This window comes from Zosterops lateralis (genome assembly GCF_965231275.1).
Source record: "Zosterops lateralis genome assembly, chromosome: 4".
Classification (NCBI taxonomy): domain Eukaryota; kingdom Metazoa; phylum Chordata; class Aves; order Passeriformes; family Zosteropidae; genus Zosterops; species Zosterops lateralis.
The window spans coordinates 2,811,320-2,831,143 of NC_139765.1; the positions used below are offsets into that span (position 1 = coordinate 2,811,320).

The following is a 19,824-nucleotide window of genomic DNA, read 5'->3' on the forward strand; positions in this document are numbered from 1 at the left end:
GCTGTTCAGAGCTTGTCCATTTAATTCTTCATACAATACTGTCCTTATGCCAGGGAGCACTGGAGCATATGAAGGGACAGTATTTTAGGACTGAGAGACACATTTATATCAGCTCTGCCTGGCAGGTTGTTATACCAGCCAAAGTCAGAACTTTTGAGAACTGTTATTTCCGATTTATTTTGCCCCCCTGAAAGCCAGAACAGTTTCTTTGTGAGATAAAATTTGGAGGATGATTGGCCCAAGGCCACAGTCAGTTACTCAGAGCTTGTCTGCTCACAGTCACTCAGATTTCAGCTCTCTCAGTCAGAGCTGAACCAGGTTTTAGCCTTTTGGAGAATGAGACTGCAGCAAAAAGAGCTGCCTTACCTCTGAATGAGAGCATCCACATGAGGCCTGTCATCTTTTATTATACATGTCAGCATCACTCCTGTAGTCAATTCCCCTTAACTCCTGCAGCAAACACCTGCCTTAAGTGGGGAACACATCTCCCTCATCACCTCAGTTCCAGCAGAGCTTTCACCAGCCTGGGCACCACTTGGTACCATCAGTTCTGTCCCTATTACAGCAAGAGATTTACTTTAAGATGCAGAAGAGAAAAAGTGAAGATTTTAATCTCTGAGTAAGCAAATAAAGTTTTCCTTTCCAGTTTCTCTTCCTCCTAACTCTATTTTCACTTTTACCTTTCAAGACCAGGCACAAACCAGCATCTCACAGAGTAATATCCACATATCACCCTCTCCTTCCTCCTACAGAACTATTTATTAACTGTGACTGCTTTTGTTTCCTCAGCACCCTCCAAGTCTTAAGAAAATCTGCTTTAGGCACACTCATTCCAGCCTAACACTGACTCTTTCCTCACTCCAATTCCTTCAGAGAATTTTTCAACAAGTCTTAAAACCAGACATTACGTAGCAACGGAGCTTCCTAATTTTGAGTTTCTCAAGAACATTTCACTGACGTACAGGAGGCCTCAAGTTCTGCACAGAAAAGGAAGAATTGCTGCTCACTTACAGATCTTTTTTCCTGGGGGTTGTGTTGTGGTTTTAAGCCCAGCTGGAGATGAAACACCACCCAGCCTCTCACTTAGCTCCCTCTCTTCTACTTCCCACACTGGTGGAGTGGGGAGGAGAATTGAAGTAGGACTTTTATGTTGAGATAAGAACAGTGTAATAATTGGAAGTAGAATAAAATGCAATGGTAATAGCTAGTAGTAGTAATATCTAGTAGTTGTAATAATAATAAGAAGAAGAACAGCAAGGAAAACAATCACAAGTGATGCACAATAGAACTGCTCACCACCTGCAGACCCCCCCTTCCCAAACCCAAATCAGTCCTGTTGAGTTTAGAGACTGGCCATCATATTCCATGGTGTGGAATATCATGGCCAGTTCAGGTCACCTGTCCCAGCTGTGCTCCTTCTCTCTTCCTTTTGTGCACCTCCTCACTGGAAGAGCACGAGACAAGACAAAAAAACAGTCCTGGACTTAGGATAAACACGAATTAGTTAAAACCCAAACCATCAGTGAGTTATCAACATCATTCTTATTCCAAATCCAAAACACAGCACTGCAGCACAGCTACTGAGAAGATATTAACTCTATCCCAGCTGAAACCAGGACAGTTTAATACTGATAATCAGAAAAACAATCTTTGTATATTAGAATTCCACATTATTTCAGTTTTGTTCCTTAAAACTCCCTTTACATACATAGGTTTTTCATATGTTAGAAGTGAAAATACGATCAGGCCTTCAAACTTCAACCTCTGCAAAAAGAAAAGGAAATGAGGAGAAAGCAGTCTGATGTATATAATCACTAGACTATTGTTTTTAAAAAGAAAATGGAATGAGATCAGGAAGAGAGGGTCACTGCATTTGCAGTGTCTTTGAATTCTTGCTCTTTAAAGAGAACATTGCATGACTGAATTCATGTTTGGGTCAGCAAGATAAATTACTAGTAATACATTGGTTGGAGACATAACTAAAACGTGCTATCCACATTTGAAATCTTAATTCCAGTTCTGAGATTATTTACTACATAGGCAAAGATTCCTATCAGGTTTTTATTTTCTTTTTCCCCCCCTAGTTAGTAATGTTTCAATGCTTTTATTTTGAGGTAGCACAGATAATTTACTAGATATTTTACAAAGATGTTTCATCCTCAAGGATTTGAAATAGGCTTTCCCAATACTACACTGGGCCAGAGAGAAGGATTTGCATGTTTGGAACTGATAGTTCTGCTACAAAAACATTTTCTATACAAAATACTTATTTACAAATGCTTTATTTTAGTTAATGTATCTGCTATACACTGGGACAGAAATCTTTGAAAGCAACAGCAAGATTTCCAGTCCTGACTTTTGAAATACTGAATATTGAGGATGCACATGAACTGACCCTTTCCAAGCCAGTAGAATACCCCTAAACACCTAAATAAGAATATTCAGCATTAGTAATATTACAGATAGTGCCATTACTATTTTGAGTTGTTAATGTCTGTGCTCTGGAGGCCCTGATGCAAGTCATTGCCTACCTGTAATAACATCAGAGCCAACAGAGTACCACCAACAACCTAGTTTGGAAAAACAAGATTATTTAGATGCTTTTATCAGTTTTGGGTCATTGTGAAATTAAACCTAATATTCCCTGGATTCAGTCTCCACAGCAGTAAATCCTAAAAGCCCAGAGCTGGTTTTGCTGTCATGTTAAGCCTTCCTAGAAAGGAGTGCTACTGTTGCAATACAAGAATACCACAACAACACATCCTCTGTCCCAGCCACTACAGAAATTAATCACCAGCAGTGAGAGAAATCTCCATTTTCCTTCAGTCACAGTACCCTTGTTATGTTACTTGCCTATCAAAAATATAATCATACTACAAAACACTATTTAATACAGGTCCACAATTCCTAGGCCTGTTACTACTTCCCACTTTATCCCTAACAGGCAGTTAGGGGTAAAACCAGAAACATCAGCCCACTAAATGTCACATAATTAACACCACTGATGATTAACACATCTGACTACACCTCGAGAGCAGCTTGCCTGTCAAGGCTCAAATATACAAGCAAGACTCACAGTCAGGAACTGAGAAAAACCAAACCAACTCTCCACCACAACCACCACACCAAAAAACCCAAACTGGAAACCTCAACCCCAAAATATGAGACCTGGAATTCAGGTGAGCTCTACCATTCTGCAGTGATCATCTTTGCCTTAATTATTTTAGAAGTCAACTAGAGTATGTTTATGTAGAGGCCAGTGAAAAGATTCAAATCTGATGAAGAGAGAATCAGCTAGATTTTATTTCAGTGGAATATACAAGATTAATGAAGATTATGCTTGGAGTGACTCAGCTTACAGATTTCATTCTTTACTTACACAGATTCTGTGTAAGGATATTGGTCAGCCCAACCCACATCTGCCCTCCCTCCCCAATACAAGCTGTTCTTGTCGCCAGACTCTGTTCAGCTGTCCCAAAGACCACAGTTTGCTGCTCTCTTCCAAAGCAGGGGAAGTGGTGCAGTTGCAGGTGGTCTGGTTTAGGCATTCAAGAAACTAAAAACTTCTGGGAGAGTTAAACTTTACAACAACAACAACAAAAAAAAAAGGTAAAAAAGGAAGGAGGGAGTGAGGAGAATAAACACAACCAATGCACGCTACCATTTATAAATAACAACCCAATTTTTGGTTGGAAAGCCAAGTGGAAGCAACAGCCAATCACAGACCCCACTAGTTTATTTATAAGTTCTGCTGTTAGAAGAGAAATACCCATTTTTATCTTTTGCTCCTTAGTTCTGGTAGCTAGGTTTTGGCCTGTAGTTTTGGTCGCTAATCACCACAACTGTTCTTATCATAGCTACCAAAAATAGCTTGCATTGTGTAACAATATTTTTGTTAAATAAAATATACAAAAATATACAGATATTTAACTTATATACATGCATAAATACACTGAGAGATTCTGGTGCAAATAAAGATTTATCATCAGTGAGATTTATCACAGTATCTGGCTGGATTGTCTGTTTTCCACAGACATGCACTATCTCAAAGTAAAAATTAATGGCTAGTGAAACAGCCCACCAATATACCACTGAAATACTCCTTCAGTCCATAAAATTTCCTACCTTTAAAGAGTTAGCAGCTCAGAACACTTAAAGGAAATAAAAACCCCCAACCCTCAGCATATAAAGACTTGCTTTTCAGTTTGTTAATACTGATTATAAATCAATAGCTGCATTAACTGGCAACAGCCCCAAGTACATATATTACTAATTCTTTCTAGTTGCTCTTCTTTTACAAGAATCTGGACCATCACTGTGAAAATACTAATACTTACCACCATCACTCTTTTATAGAATCTACAGCTCATTTATTATAGGCAGGAAGGGATAGGCTACTAGAGGAAATAAATACTATCCAGAACAGCAAGGAGTTTCGATCAGAATACGCATTTACAGTTGCCATCTTTATAAAGAAAAGTTCATATAAATTATATAAACCTAATTGTATATACATACACACTCTATATGTATTGTTGTAACAGTTATCAGCTCAGTATATGTCTAGTACAGTTCCTGGGGTTTGAGTGTTTGTTTCATTTTTCAAAGGCTGTTTTGTCTTCATTAGCATTTCGTACATGCAACGTAGCAAAACATAGGAATCTGTTCCAAAACTTGATGTCTTCCTACCAAGAGTGCAGCTGGTTTTTTTTTCTGTCATCACTTCCAGGTGGTCAGGACAGGCTTTCCTGAGTCTCTTGCACGGCTTCCTTTGACCCCTGGGGACTGCCCAGGACGGCCCCGCAGGTCGCGGTCGGTGCCATCACTCTGCGCCATCTCCTCATCGTACCTGGAGGTAACAAAACACTCTCAGTGCCTTGTCCTGCTGCACAAACAGCACTGGGGCCTCTCTATTCTGTTTCTATATTCTATTCTGGTTATTATCTAGAGCTGGAGTTTGATACAAGCTGTTCTGCATAGAGACATGTAGCCCTGGTTTGTGCCTGAGATATTTCCATTTTCTGAAAATTTATTTCATCCTTTATTTTTGGGATGCGTTTCTCTTTTTATACTACTCTACACAGACCAATTTTATTGGTGAAATAAAGACAAACCTCTTCAATCACACTGGTCAGATCAGAGGGACATCAAGAAGAAGCCCCTCCTAGGAAAAGAAATGTAAATGATTTGCCGTTACAAAAACACTTCTCCTGTTTACAGAAAATTCCCTGTGAAAGGAATTTCAGAAAACCAAAACATCTCAGGTAGGAACCAGGGCTACACAGACACAGCATGACATGCAGCTATGATTCTATAATATTACCATACAGAATATCTGAAATATCTTCAGCCCCTGTTTGAAAGAAACAAGTCATCTGGCAGTTTTAGTTATTAAACTCCTAAGTTTGAAATTTCATGCTTGTGAAACTCCCTCCATGTACTTCTGCAGGTCTGTGGTTAGGCAGAACACTTTAAATAACTCCTGAGCTATTGCTTCAAAGGGAGGATTGTTAGCTGCAGTGTTAGAACTCCAGTGTTGCATCACAGAGAAGGGAAAGAATGAGGTGAACTAAACAGCCATGTGATCACACAAAATGCATTTGGTGACGTGGATTTGGTAGCACTTAACCACAGTGATGAGTTGGTTCTGTAAATATCTAAAATCCATTATAGCCTCAGATAACCTCAGCATATACTGACATTTCAGCTGCTCTGGAAATCCCAAGCAGGATTTGGTTACAGAGAGGTAATTGTAATTAACAAAAGATAATATTAAGAAATTTTGTGGAAAAATCATAATATATACTCAGTTATAGTTTTACCTGGGTATTCATAGCTATATTTAACTGCTTTTACTAGTATAGAGAAAAAGTATTTAGGCTAAATATGAACTAGTGGATCAGCTGTGAACATAAAGTGCATTCCTGACATACTGAGCAATTATACCAGTAATGCTAGAGAACCTATCCAAAAATTTTCTCAAAAAAAGATGAGAAACTGTGTCAGTAATATCATATTCAAATTAGTGTTCTTCTGCATAGAACCAATCAATCCTAGATAAATCTTGCAGACACTCCGATATAAAAATCTCAGTTGCCTTCATTTCTCTCCTTACAATACAGATTGAGGAATTTAAAAAAAATCTGAAAATTTTATTATTTATTATTACATTCATTATTCACAGGACTCAAGAGGCATTATTTCTACGAACTGAGACAAAATTTGCATCAAACAACTTTTAAACCAGAACCAACTATTTGAACTGTTTAATTACCATGTATATATCAGCCTCCATACAATTAAAGTTCTGCACAAGTAGAAGGCAAACATTCTCTTTGCTTCTTTCCCTCAGTTCTAGCTGCTGGAAGGTGCAAGCAGAGGCTTATCAGACAACATTCTCTCTGGACAGGAGGCAAGGGAACTCTGCTTTAATGCACTCCCACCTCCAAAGAAATGAAGTGGTACTTTGTGCCCACATTTCACATCAGAATAAAGTTCATCTTATCTTTTTGGTCTACATTACACATCAAAAAAAAGGGAGGTGACAGAAAAACATTGGCCTTTGTATGAAACTGTTGATTGATAAAACTTACAAGACTTCATAATTGCCCAGAACCTCTTTTGGTGGAGATTTATTCCATTTGCAGTCAGGAATTTCCCCGTTAGGCACAGCAATGTTAAGTGTGTCATTAATAAGATTATACTTCAAGATACGATCATTAGCAGTGCTGGAAGTAAGAGAAGGGGAAGCATTAACCTACAAAAGGAAAAATAAAAAAAAATCCCAGTCAGTATCAGTTTTTGGAGTGCTCTCCAAACAGCATGTGTGATGTCTGTGTGTACCATAAGGGAAATTGAGCCTTGGTGGCTCAAAGAGCACCTTTCAGTTCCTCAGGCACTGGAAGGAATTCCCCACTGGGCATTTTTCTTTTTACTTAGACAGGAAAGTACCACTCTGTCAAGTGTCTGCAACATCAGCCTGAAGATTTCTGCTGGGATGAGACTCACCAGGGTGAATCAGACAAGACAGAATTTTTATTTCATTTTCTGTTCACGTGGTTACAAACCCCATACATTTGAGTGCTTAAAATTTTCCCAGTTTACATGAGCTGCTGTTACACACAGAAATCTGTGGCTCTTCTGGGTAAACAACTTTTCTCTAAGTTCTTATCTAAGTTCTCCCCTGTTACATTGTGAGCTGGAGAGTTCAAAGCACTACATTGTATCTTGTTTTAATTAAACCTGGGATTCATTCAACACATCTTTGTTCCACATTGATTTTGGAGAAGTGGTAGCAGAACAATGAACAGATGATTTTTTTAAAATGAAGTTCACTTCAAATTAGATTGAGAAAGAAGAGAAATGGATAAAATTTATACTGAACATACAGATCTAAAGTCAACACACCAAAGAGAGATTTATGTAAAAAATAAAAAAGCTTTCCAAATACTGTTTAAAAATACTGTTTAAAAAGAGGAAAGACTACATTGAAATCTACTTAGTTTCATTCTGTGAAATGAGAAGGAAGTTTTTTTTTCCCTGTATTTTATAAAACTTTACCTCAATTAGCCAGGGTTTAAGCTTGTCATCAATGATAATGTCATATCCATAACACTCAAAGCAGTGTTTATCATTATTCATTACAGGCTGGGGAAAAAGAAAAGACAGTAATATGTATTAAAATCTACTTTTTAGTAAGTAACAAAATTATACACTTTTTTGGCTAGAAAACACCTGTGATGACATTATGAATCTTCTACAACAATTTTCAGTGTTGTAACTCAAATATAAGGTTGCTAACTAGTAAGTTAAGCCTTGCCTCTTTTTTTGAGGCTGAATGTAAATATTTCAGTGCTAATGATTGTATTGCTGCCAAGTTATGTTAATTTCTCATCACGCTTCCAAAGTGAAAATAAGAGTTTTTATACTTTGCAAAAGTAATAACTATATCTAAAGCCTGCATGCATCAGGAGAAAACAGAAAGTTTGAAAATTTATAGCTTCATGCAATTGTGAATTCTTTAAACTTCAGAAAAGCAATTCAAAGACATTTCCTTTATTCTGCTGCTGTAACTCTGCAGAAATTTTATGTGGTTTTTATCACAAAACACATTTTTGAATTATAATTACTCAAGGTAACTATAACACCAAAGCCAAGAGAGACCACAAATGAAATTGTGCTTAAATGCACATCCTCTAGAGAACCAAGATCTTTCCAGCATCTGCTGAACATCTGCAGTATGCATGGCACAATACCTCCTTCTATAGGAACCTCATTAGATCTTTTAGAGAAACCTTTGTGAAGGTTTCTGAGATGTTTTCCCCATTACTAATAATGAAGCTTTTAATTTCTTCGGGGACTGAAAGGGGGAAGGAGGAACAAGAATTTAATTACATGTGCCACTGTCAGAAGGACGAAAGAACAACAAATTTCAAGCTCATTCTCACCACTTTTCCTCTATGCAGGTTCTGCTAACATTTGATTTTATCCCTTTTCTTCTCCCAAGTACCTTCAGATATGATTGCACACCGGGTTAAGCCATGCTCCCCCAGCTCCCACTGATCCATCCTAGCTGCATGACCTTGTCCCTGTTTCTCCTGCTGACTCTGGTGCTCATCAGCTCCTTCCATGACTCAGCTTATTCCCCTGGCAGAACACCAAGCCATCAATAAAGCCAGGTAGTAATTGTCAGTGCACAAGTGAGCTGATTCAGCTCTAAACGGTGCCAGGATCAACCCAAAAGAGATGACAAGACAATGTACTTGGGACCAGGAGAGTCCTTGGCATCACTGAGCTCCTCAGTTACCCCAGCTGACTCCCAGAGTGATACCTGTCCTCTAATGTGATCACAGAATACTACCCAAACATTAAAAAAATCCCTCAAGAAGAGAACTAGCTGCTGCTGTTTTTTAAAAATAAATTTATGATAATACTATGACTTGTGTTATAAAAGTGGTGAAAGTATGTTATGTAACTCTTATGAACTAATAGCCTTAGGTTTCCTTTGATAAATTGTCCTCCAGAGATTTATTTTTTTTTCTTTGACACATTTGTTATTGCTGGAATGACATCACACATTTTGGCAGAACTTAACACTATTCACAAGGGCAGTATCGAGTCATATCAAACAGCTCACAAATCCCTCAAGGAAAGAGATTTATTCACTACTTCAAACATCCTCAGACAGCTTCAACCCACTCACCCACCCAAGATTCAGTTCCCTCATCTCAAGAAATATCAAGAAATCACGAGATAAGGACTCCAAGAGCAGCACTCACCGCAACAGCCTTCAGGGACTGCACTATTATCCAGTGGATTTCATCAAATAATTTGTTTGTGACTTCTTTTCCACGGGTGCTCTCCAGGTACAGGCGTAAGTTACTCACTGTCCACTTGCCTCCATGGATGTGGTTGTAATCATCCTGAGGAGTTAAAGAGTTCACTCAGTTTTAAGATTGTGAAGTTGTTCAGCAGGTTTTTTTCATCCCTCATAAAAAGGTCTCCTTACACTTACAAGTGCTGCTCTAAAAACAAACCTGGCTAATTGCTCTTGCAGCTTTATGAAGACCTCAGCTTTGAACATACAACATAAACAACCGCTTTTATTATAGCTCTAATATGCTTGTATCACACTTTACAAATCAAGCAATAAATCTTTCTCAGGAGAAAAAAGTGACAGGTACTTTGACAGTTTTATAGTAAAGTATGAGTTAAGATTTGGAAATAGAAGTTTTAAAATGTCTAAGGAAGGAACTAAATGTTTTGCTCCTCTGGGGATAAGGAAAAAACAATTAATGAGCAACAGCAGAATTTCACTGAAGGCAGCAGTTGTAAAATGCAGCACTTGAAAATGTTTGTGTTTGCTTATTTATTTAAAGTACAACCTGTCTGTTCCATGGTATCTTCTTAATGGTGCCACTGATAACAGTGACATTTAAGAACATAGTGAAATGACACCTGAATTGTTTCTAAAAGTTAAATTTTTCAAGTAATTCAGTACAAAACCCCACTAAGTGTTACTGAAACTGAACAGAAGGTTACCTTATGTTGCTTTCAGGGATTATCAAGACTCTGCATTATTTCTCTTTAAAGGATCTATCTTATTATCAGGCTTTCTCTTACAGCTCCCCCATGAGTAAATTTGGAAAACTGGACTGTACAAATAAAGACCCGAGACGTGGTTCTCAGGATTTGTTCCATGGAAAAAAAAAAAAAAATGTCTTGAGACCAGATTCCAGCAAGGGAACAAAGATCAAAGTTTCAGCCCTCTTTGCCCTTCAGAACAAGTACTCAAATCAAAACAGATTGCAACTGGGTAGAGCTTTCTTTACACAGTCAGAGTTGTTTAATTAAAGACATTAAAACAACATGAAAACGATTGTGTATAAGAATTGTTTTGTTTGTATTGCACATGCATTTTCCAGCACCTCATCATATTTTTATAAATTACTGACAGTTCAAATTAGGTACAGTTTTAGAAGATTAAACTGTACAGTCTAAATGCTTCCAAAGTTACAGGTACATTTAAAACAGAATAGGATGGGCAGCATAGCTTAACATTAAATTTCTCTTCTGCCTTTCTGCAAAACTCAACAGGTATCAGTGGTTTACAATTTATAAAAAGCTTTTCAAATACTCTAGTAATAATTCCACATTCTTAGGCTGCTACTTCTATATCCGTTTCTGTTGTCCTTTATTGTAAGTGACCTCACCACCCTGGTCACTTCTCTTATTTGAGAAAAATCTCAAAGGCCACTCTTTAACTGGTGAAGAAGATGAAAAAGTGCACAGTAACAAGGCAATAACAATTACCATGTGCCTCACATCTTCACTGCTACTGCCAACAGCACCAGGATTTTTTTCTCTAAGTTGTATGGGACCTACTTTCAGTGTAAGTAATTCTCAGTGTGTCCTGTCAAACCAAAACATGTTTGAAGAATTTCACGAATCAGCACCTGAGAATAAAACATTTGTTGTACTGAAAAAAAATGGCATATTTGACCACTTACACTGGTTTAGAACTACCAACCTTTGTTGTTACATCAACATCCAGACAAAACCAGTTCTGCTATGCTGCACATGTTGTGGAACAGTAGCAGAGAAGGCACATTAAGCAAGGTTTCAAGAGATATTTTCAAGAGGTTTTAAGGGATATTGCACAGATCTTGTGTATGAGTGCTTGTGTATACCTCCACTAATATAATCAGGAGCACGTGTGTGTTTGTGTCCATATGTATTATTCTCCATACCACTAAAACAAAGCTTCTGGCACTAGGAAGTACAACAATAGAGTTTTAATGAGTGTACCAGAAGCATGGTTTGGAAATCACTGACATCCGCTACAAACACTGAAGGGACAATCATTATCATTATCCTTGAAGGAACAAGGCTTGGGAAGTGACACTATGTGCCCATCTATGTCACCCTTGTCCCACTAACCTCCCCTCCCCTCCCCAGTGCTGAATTTCAGCCCACTTTGACATAAGGAAGGGCTGCCAAAGCTCTCATGTTCCCACATGAATGTCAAATTACAGGACAGAGCTGTTCTGCAGGCAGTGCTCCAGCTTTGTCCATGCAAGAGGAAGCCACCAGATGGCCAGGCAGCACTTACTTATCTCGAGTTTGCAACTGCACATTCCCTTTGTTTCCTACAGAAGGGGAAAGCAGGGGCAGGAGGCTGGGGGAACATTGGAGGAAGTTGGAAAGTCTTGTGATTAATAAGTGCTGGAAATAAGAAATTAAATTAACTGCATGCCAGAGAGAGAGAGAAGGGGAGATGAGGAAGGAGATATTAAGCCACTATTGTAAAGCACAAATCCACATGATCCGAGCTTATTAATTTCATTGTTCAATTCATTAAGTGAGCACATTGGCTTTTAAATCAAAGGAAACCCCTGCTCTCAGCTACTGGGAGTCAATACTGAAAATATCACACTCCATTAGAGCTGCAACTCATTATCTTGACTTTTGAGTTGTGGTTCTAAATTCTCAAAAGTATTTATTTGTAAGTGCAAGGTGAAGTATGAAAAAACCATCATTGGAAGATGATGAAGAGTATGACACAACCTTTTGATTCCAAGTTTTTGGGACAATTTAAGAACATCAGTCTTGCTGCAAAAGAGTATCTATGAAAAATTAGCACACTTACCCCATGTTTCTGAATGGCAACGTTGGTAAGATGCACAAACATGTTATCCAGCTCACTGGTACTCGGCGTGTATTTCACTGTGCAAAACCGGCAAAACCCAAGCTTGTACCTTAAATGTAAAAAAGTCATTAAAATGTGTTAAATCCCTGTAAGAAAGAAGGAAACGAGCATCCCAGAATGCCATTTACAGGCTACACTTCTTTGTGCAACATGATTTTGAGTACACTGGGCATTATCTCTGAACAAGAACACAAAGATATGCAGCCTTACATGTAACATCTGAGTGGGCGATAGGTGGACACCAAAACGTAGAGACGAAGGTCAAATTTCTTCCCCCCAATCAGTAAGGGATTGTTGATGTAGAGTGAAATCACATAGGCTTCTTTGGAAGACTGAGACACAAACCTGAAAGACACAAACCATGCCTCACAACGTGGTATTTGCAACAGCACAATCCCTGAAAGCCTTTTATTTTTTATTTCTTTAGAACTGTTCTGGTAATTTTTGTGTTGACTGAAATCTCATGTCTTTTGCCAAGACAATGTATAAAGTTGTGGTGGTGAATAACACACACTTGGCATCAGGACTTATTTACCAAAAAAAAAAAAAAGCTGAAAATACTGTACAGATGACCAAGATCAATTACCCATTTCAACTCACACAGTAGCTGACCAAGCCATTCAGAATGCAGCTCTACAAACCAGCTTTTATTCCTTTAAGAGAATTTAGAGCTTGGCAAGGTCCAGACAAGCAAAAAGAATGTAGTGCATTATTTTCATTATCCAAGGTCTTGTATGACAGGAATATTTGCAATTTCTGCTTGGTGTGCAATTGCAAACCACTGTGAAAAGTTAATGTAACTTTCAGATTGTGACATTCTTCAGGTTCCAAATCAAACAGGGGGAAAATACTTAAATGTATTCAGCCAGTCACTTCATCACAAGAAAAAAACATTAGGTGTGTGATCAAAAATTCTAGTCAGACAAAAAACATAAAATTGCTAACCTATTTCATCCATTTGGAAGGAGACCATCAACATGATATGTATTATTTTGTGTCCCAAAAGGAAAATACATTTATTTCATAGAAATGCATTTTTCCTTTGTATTAATTTAAAAAGTGATTTAATATATATTAAAAAATTATTGAAATTGCTGAGGGGAAGATTTTTCTCTCGCTTCCTGTTATTTAATACTGTGAAGCAGAACAAATTCTTTCTGTGCAAGTTTTTCCCCAACAACACTGAAGGAAATTTTATAAAGAATATTAATTGAACAGTTCTGTGTACCTCCTCATACCAAAGCAAGTTGTATTATAACCTGTTGAAGGAGGAAGCCAGATAACAACTGAGATTAAATGCAAACATAACTCTAAAATGAAAAAGCAATAGTAATAATGGATTTTTTTTCCCATGCACCAGACAATCAGCATGTTGATGTAGTTCACCTAATTACAAAAAAAACAAAAAAAGGGGGGCAGGTTTTAAGAACTTACGAAGATGTTTTGCTGTCTCGAGACCATTTTTTTATTTGGGAGAGTTTATTGATTAGAAATATTCCTTTTCCTTGAGCTTTGCCACAAGGTTTCATAATCCATGTGCTGGAGGGATTCTTCCTGAATTCTTCAACAAAGAGATTGTAATCGGCAGGAAGCATAAAAGTCACGGGAACAAAATCTGAATTAAAGGAGGAAAAAAAAAGGTACTCAATTAAGGACACTAACTGATAAGGCTATTGACACATAAAGACTGAAAAAGAAAAGTTCTGTATTTTCAGTTTTCTACTCTGGCATGATCCACCTCCCTTAAGACTCATCTTGATTTTTATCTCATTTACATTCTGGTTTTTACTCAAACAATTGCAAAATGTTGCACGATGCTAATTTCACAGTAATAGATTTTAATTCATGTGAATAGATTTTCTTCTTCCATTTATATACTGCACAATCAGAGTAGTAGATACCATTCCAACTAAACAATTAAAATTTCTCAATTTCTTGTATCAACTTTCATCATTTTTTTATCATGCTATGTGCAGGAAAAATCCCCTTTGGCTGTGTAATTTTTATTTCCATGTAACTCCCTTTATTCTTATTTATTGCATTTTATTCTAAACTCCTATTATTTGTCTTTGTTCCCACACTCAGTTTTACCAAGATTACTGAAACCTAAAGAAGAACATTTTTCACTTTTTTGCTATTAAATTATCTTCACTTCCTTCCTTTAAGAACTGCCTTCTTACATGGAGGAAGTGTTTTCATTTCATTTTTCCAAGATGTCATTCAACTCCACTGTGTCACTTCAATGCTTTCTGACCTCCAAACCAACTCTGCTTTCCTCATTCCTGATCTAGTCTTGGTTTAGTTTTGGGGTTGGGTTTCTTGGGTTGTTTTTTGGGTTTTTTTGATCTGGTTTGTATTTTATTTTATTGTATGGCATTTTATTTTATTGTATTGCACTGTATTGTATTGTATTGCATTGCATTGTATTGTATTTTCTAGCAGTCATTATTAGTTCCCCAACTTCTCCCAAATTTCCCCTCTGAACTGTTTGTTCATTCAGTTCTGTCTAGAGCCTATCTGCAAGAAGTTTTAGTTTTTGCTCCAGTGTAAGATTTTCACATAATGGTTTTTCACTTTTGAATTAAACAAACTGCAACCCTCTCTCACATGAAGTAGCAGAACCCTTTGTTTTCATGACTAACCTAATTGCAAAGAATCTTAAACCCACAATTATCCATCTCCAAAATAATTTCTGTGAAACCCCAAATGAATGAAACCCAAAAGAGGAACAGAGCACTTAAAGGTAGCCACTTTTATGCCATAATACTCCAGAGCTTCAGTGTTTCATGCACAAAAAATTTGATTTGATTCCAGTTATTGACTCCCTAAGAAAAAAGCTCAGTGCTGATAATAACAATAATAATAACAACGTACCCAAATAAATATATTTCCCATTTTCATCCTTTTCTGCAAGAGGACTTCCTTCTTTCTCCAGCTCTTTTCTGTATCTCTTGATATTCTTTACCATCAAATCTTTTCTGGTCAGCTCATAGTGGTTGGGGAAGTGATTGACAATCTGGTCATCGGAGAGGCGGTACCCGGTTTCCACACTGAACACATTTCTGATTGTCTGGACACTCATCCTGAAACCAAAGACAGACACCAAATGATTTCTCTCAAGTAACACACTTCAGGAAGACAAATTAAAGATCTTTTCACTCCAATTTCTTCATATTTTCTCCCTCTCTCATTTCTCTTTATATTTAATATTTTGCTGAAGCGAGAATCCAACAAATCCTGAAGTGCCGGTACGAAAAGCAAATTAAATCCTGCTGAAGGTTTAATCAGTCCCTCTGTCACTAAAATTGGTGCAGGAAGTGAGGACAGAAAGATGACAAAAGGGTCCCCACTGGACTCTGGCTTGTTGATAGTCAGGTCAACCCCAAGCAGGGCCTAAAGATGACTGAAGTGCACCCAAATACTACAGAATCCTCTTTCTAAATCTGTCACTTCACACTCTTGAAACCCACCTTTCCTCTTCAAAAAAAGCCACAAATCCAACCTCCCACTGACTGCCTCGCTGCTTGGATTACAAAGGAATGGAAACATATGACTTGAAGGCTGGTTAAGAGATCTTGCTAAAAACATCTGTGATGTTTAGTTATACACCAGATGAGAGTGCTGCAGTGACAGAGTCATCAAACCAGTTATCAGCTACCTTTTTCACAGAAGAGCAGGAACACAGATGCAAAGAATTTCCCATATTAGGTGTCTCAATGTGAAAATTTAAGAATATTTCCTGAATGCCACCACTTTGCTACATTATCATTTCAGGAAGAAAAAGAAAAATAACCCAAAACAATACAAGCAGTCACACAGCAATTTCCATTAGTGTTTCCCAAATGCATTCCAAAAGCATGAGCAGATTACCAGATTCCTGCCCACTTAAATAAGTGATTCATAAAGGGTATATCTGGCAGCACAAACTGCCATTCTGATGTATTGGAAAGGAACATCATAAATTGCTTGGTTTATTTAAAGAGCACTGTTTCTGCCAGTTTAATAGATTACTGCATTCTAGGACAGCATTTCATGGCCTTATATTAGACAAACAGCAAATTAGAAGATTATTTACTCTCCTCCTTTTACCACAATCCTGACCTAATTTCACATTAGCTCTTAGTATTGAAATGTTGAATAATTAGCCTGAATATAAATCATTATCATGAAGAGAAGGAATGTACAGTTTATTACAGAAGTCTGGACTCTGGTAACAGGGCAACCTTCCATAACACTGATAAAAGAAACTGGTAATTGTAGTGTACTCACCAATAAAAATTCCAGTCTTCATTCTCTGCCACCTGAATCCATCCTCTTTTTTCAAAGTTGTTGATTAGAACAGATTTTTCTATGTCAGTTACCCACTTTACTTTCCCTGCCATTATCCTGAAGCGGAATCAACCTGTTCATACAGAAAAAATTAAAGTTAAAAATAGGGGAGGATACAGGGAAGTAAAAGCAGAAGAAAAGTGGCACTGAGAAAATACTTTCACATAAATATTTTAGTTTAAAATCCAAGGGAAATAACATATAGGCTCAGACTGAAACCCTGCATTTCTCAGCTGGACAAGGATGCTGGTTACAGGGACTATTCACACCCCACCTTTTATAAACAGGCACAAAACATTTGTCTTCCCTTAAATACTGCTGACAGAACCCCCTACTCTACACTGGGCAATGATTAAAGAACCAAGAATGGAGCTCGGACTTTGTATTGTTTCTAACTTATGAACAGATATTTTTGCTTTGTTTTGAAGCAGGAAAGTGAAAAATGATTCATCTGGATCATGTGGTGCCTGTAGAATAAAAACCCCACAATTCCAAGAGAAATCCCTCACATGGGATTTTCCCTTTACAATCCCTTACATGCTTTTATCAACAATCAACATTTGCAGTAGCTCTCCCTATATTTTTTATTATTTTCCCTACATTTGTTGTATTACTTACATTACTTCTCCAAGAACAAAACTCACCATGCAAAAGGAATGAGAGTGAGCTGGGTTATCACACACCCACAAGCAACACCCATCTGCTGCCCATTCTACGTACGATTTCCCACTGAAAAGTAAATTAAAACATAAAATCGCCATTACTAACTGTAGTAATGTAATTAATGAATGTTAATTCAATTTAATGGTAATACAATTTTTACAAGTAACATGCTGGACTTGAATTTAAGGGGACTTCATTTTCCAGGACTAGATATGGAGATGTAGATTTGCCACCAAGCTCAGGCTCCTAATGTTTCTTTCTGGGAGATATAACCCATATAATCCCACACTGACAATTTATCCTGTCAAATCCTACAAGGCTGAAATGTTTACTAGGCCATGATCTTTCTCTGGGCCCTCCAGATATCACCAGAATAAAAGAAAATGAAACAATTAATTTATTCGTATTGAAGTTTGTATGACTCACCATCTTAACTAATATCACAGACCACCTTGTTGTGGTTTTAAAAGTTCAGGGATTAGTCTACTTGCAATAGAATTGTCCCTTCAAAAGGAAATGCATTAAAGGCTACAATGGTATTAAGAAACCACAATGTAAACTTTTCAAAAGGCTTTAAACCAGTGTTCCTCATGTCTCCAAGCTACCCCGTGAGGTTCACCAAAATTCAAACTTAACATTATATCTGTTTCTCTGACTCCTTGATCAATTCACACACAGGAAGGTGAGCTAAACACTGGAGACAGGTTCTACCAGGAATCAAAAAGAAAAATTACAAGAATGCAATTCTTTTCCTGTTTTGGTGCCCTCACAGATCCCTCCTGCTACAGAAGGATTGAAAGGGTAGTAATATAACAGTAGACTGAAAATTCCTCCTTGATTTCTGCAGAGTTTGATCCATCTTCAGATGATGTTTAAGTGGCCTGTAAATGAAATCTTACTATTTTGTATAAATTGATTGCCAAAACCCACAAACAATAATGCACAAAAAAAAAAAAAAAAAAGAGAGAGAGAGAGAGAGATAATTTTAATACAATGTAATCAATGTAATTTTCTAGAGGAATCCTCTAATCAGCAAACAGGTATTCTAGATAACTCAGTGAGACTGCACAAGATAGCTACACATTCAAACTTCTGGCCAGCTGAGATCCTTAAATTCCCAAAACATCAAACAAGAGCTGCACAATACAATCCATATTTGTACTAAGTCAAACCGTGCAAAATACATCAGAGCTCCTTTCACACCGCAAAATGCAGATGAAGCTGTGTCTGTAGCAAACCTCCATTTCCTTCTAACAGCACAAAACCTAACTGTGCCTCATTATTATCTTTACTACTGGAAAATCCAGTTGGGCTGTGCCATCAGAGGAGGCCCTGCTGCGAGATTCACCAGGTCTTATGGAGGAGAAGGAGCCTGAGACTGGAAAAGACACAGGGCTGTGTGTGCACAAGTGTGGGGAGTGTTGTTTGGGGTGATGGAGGGGTGTGTGTTTCTATTTGTGGGGTGTCTGTGTGCATGTGTGGGGTGTGCATGTGTGTGGGGGGCTATTTGTGCGAGTGGAAGGAGTGGGGATGTGTATGAGGGGTGTGTATGGGGGGTTTAAGTGGGACAGGTACAGGGCTGAGGAGAAGGGATTGGGGATGTGTGTAGAGGGGCTGTAGATGTCCACAGGAGGTTTATGTGGGACAGGCATGGGGCTGAGGAGGAAGGGGAAGGGATTGAGGGTGTGTATAGAGGGGCTGCGGGTGTGTATGGGGGGTTTATGTGGGACAGGCACGGGGCTGAGAAGGAAGGAGAAGGGACTGGGGTGTGTGTAGAGGGGCTGTGGGTGTCCATGCCTGTGGGGTGTGTATAGGAGGTTTATGTGGGACAGGCACGGGGCTGAGAAGGAAGGAGAAGGGACTGGGGTGTGTGTAGAGGGGCTGTGGGTGTCCATGCCTGTGGGGTGTGTATAGGAGGTTTATGTGGGACAGGTACGGGGCTGAGGAGGAAGGGGAAGATATTGGGAATGTGTATGGGAAGGTGTATGTGGGACAGGTACAGGGCTGGGAAGGAAGGGGATGAGGTTGGAGATGTGTATGAGGGGCTGTGGGTGTGCATGTCTGTGGGGTGTGTATGGAGGATTTATGTGGGACAGTTACAGGGCTGAGGAGGAAGGGAAAGGGATTGGCGATGTGTATAGAGGAGCTGTGGGTGCACAGAGGCGATGCCGGAGAGGAGACAGACCCCCACAACCCGCCCCCCGCCCCGCTCTCACCTGCCGGCGGCAGCGCCACCGCCGCTCCCTCATCCCGGGCCGGGCCCGCCATGGCCCCGCCCGTTCCGGCCGCCATTCCCGGGGCGGGGCCGCGGGCGCGGCCATGTTGTTGTGCCGGGCCGGGGACACGGCGGGCACCGTGAGGGCGGGATAATAACACAGGAATGTGCTGCCATCCCCACGGGAAAGCCGGGAATCCCGCCCAGACACCTCGGCCTTGTCCCTGCTGGGCTCTGGGGATGTTTTGGTGTCACGGCTCTGCGGTCTGGGCCTGCCCCGTCCTCAGGGAACGAGTCCCTGACAAACATCAGTCCATGAGTAAATGTGGGGTTTGTGAAAGGTGATAAAACCTTCCTGGATGTTACCAGAATATAAAACCCCCAAGGACACTCAGATGGCAAAGCTCAA

General features: G+C 38.9%; 2 protein-coding genes across 2 annotated transcripts in view; one reads left to right on the top strand and one right to left on the bottom strand.

The window, feature by feature from the left end:
* Positions 1-19,824, top strand: part of TSPO (translocator protein) — a 122,580-nt gene that overhangs the window by 71,771 nt on the left and 30,985 nt on the right. The gene's annotated exons all lie outside the window — the stretch shown is intronic.
* TTLL1 (TTL family tubulin polyglutamylase complex subunit L1) lies at positions 3,277-19,493 on the bottom strand. The gene is made up of 11 exons (XM_083859315.1): positions 19,417-19,493; positions 17,182-17,266; positions 16,478-16,610; positions 15,083-15,291; positions 13,643-13,823; positions 12,419-12,553; positions 12,149-12,257; positions 9,279-9,422; positions 7,561-7,647; positions 6,594-6,757; positions 3,277-4,849 (listed from the first exon to the last, which is right to left on the bottom strand). Exons 3-11 carry the CDS (start codon positions 16,588-16,590, stop codon positions 4,720-4,722), a joined length of 1,272 nt encoding a protein of 423 aa, XP_083715441.1. The 5' UTR covers positions 16,591-16,610; positions 17,182-17,266; positions 19,417-19,493; the 3' UTR covers positions 3,277-4,719.

Coding starts and splice junctions, on each gene's coding strand:
- TTLL1 (XM_083859315.1), bottom strand. CDS start 16,590: ATGGCAGGGAAAGTAAAGTGGGTAACTGACATAGAAAAATCTGTTCTA. Junction 13,824..15,082: donor TGGGAAATATATTTATTTGG/GTACGTTGTTAT, acceptor CCTTTAATTCAG/ATTTTGTTCCCGTGACTTTT. Junction 7,648..9,278: donor AGTCCCTGAAGGCTGTTGCG/GTGAGTGCTGCT, acceptor CTTTTTCCCCAG/CCTGTAATGAATAATGATAA.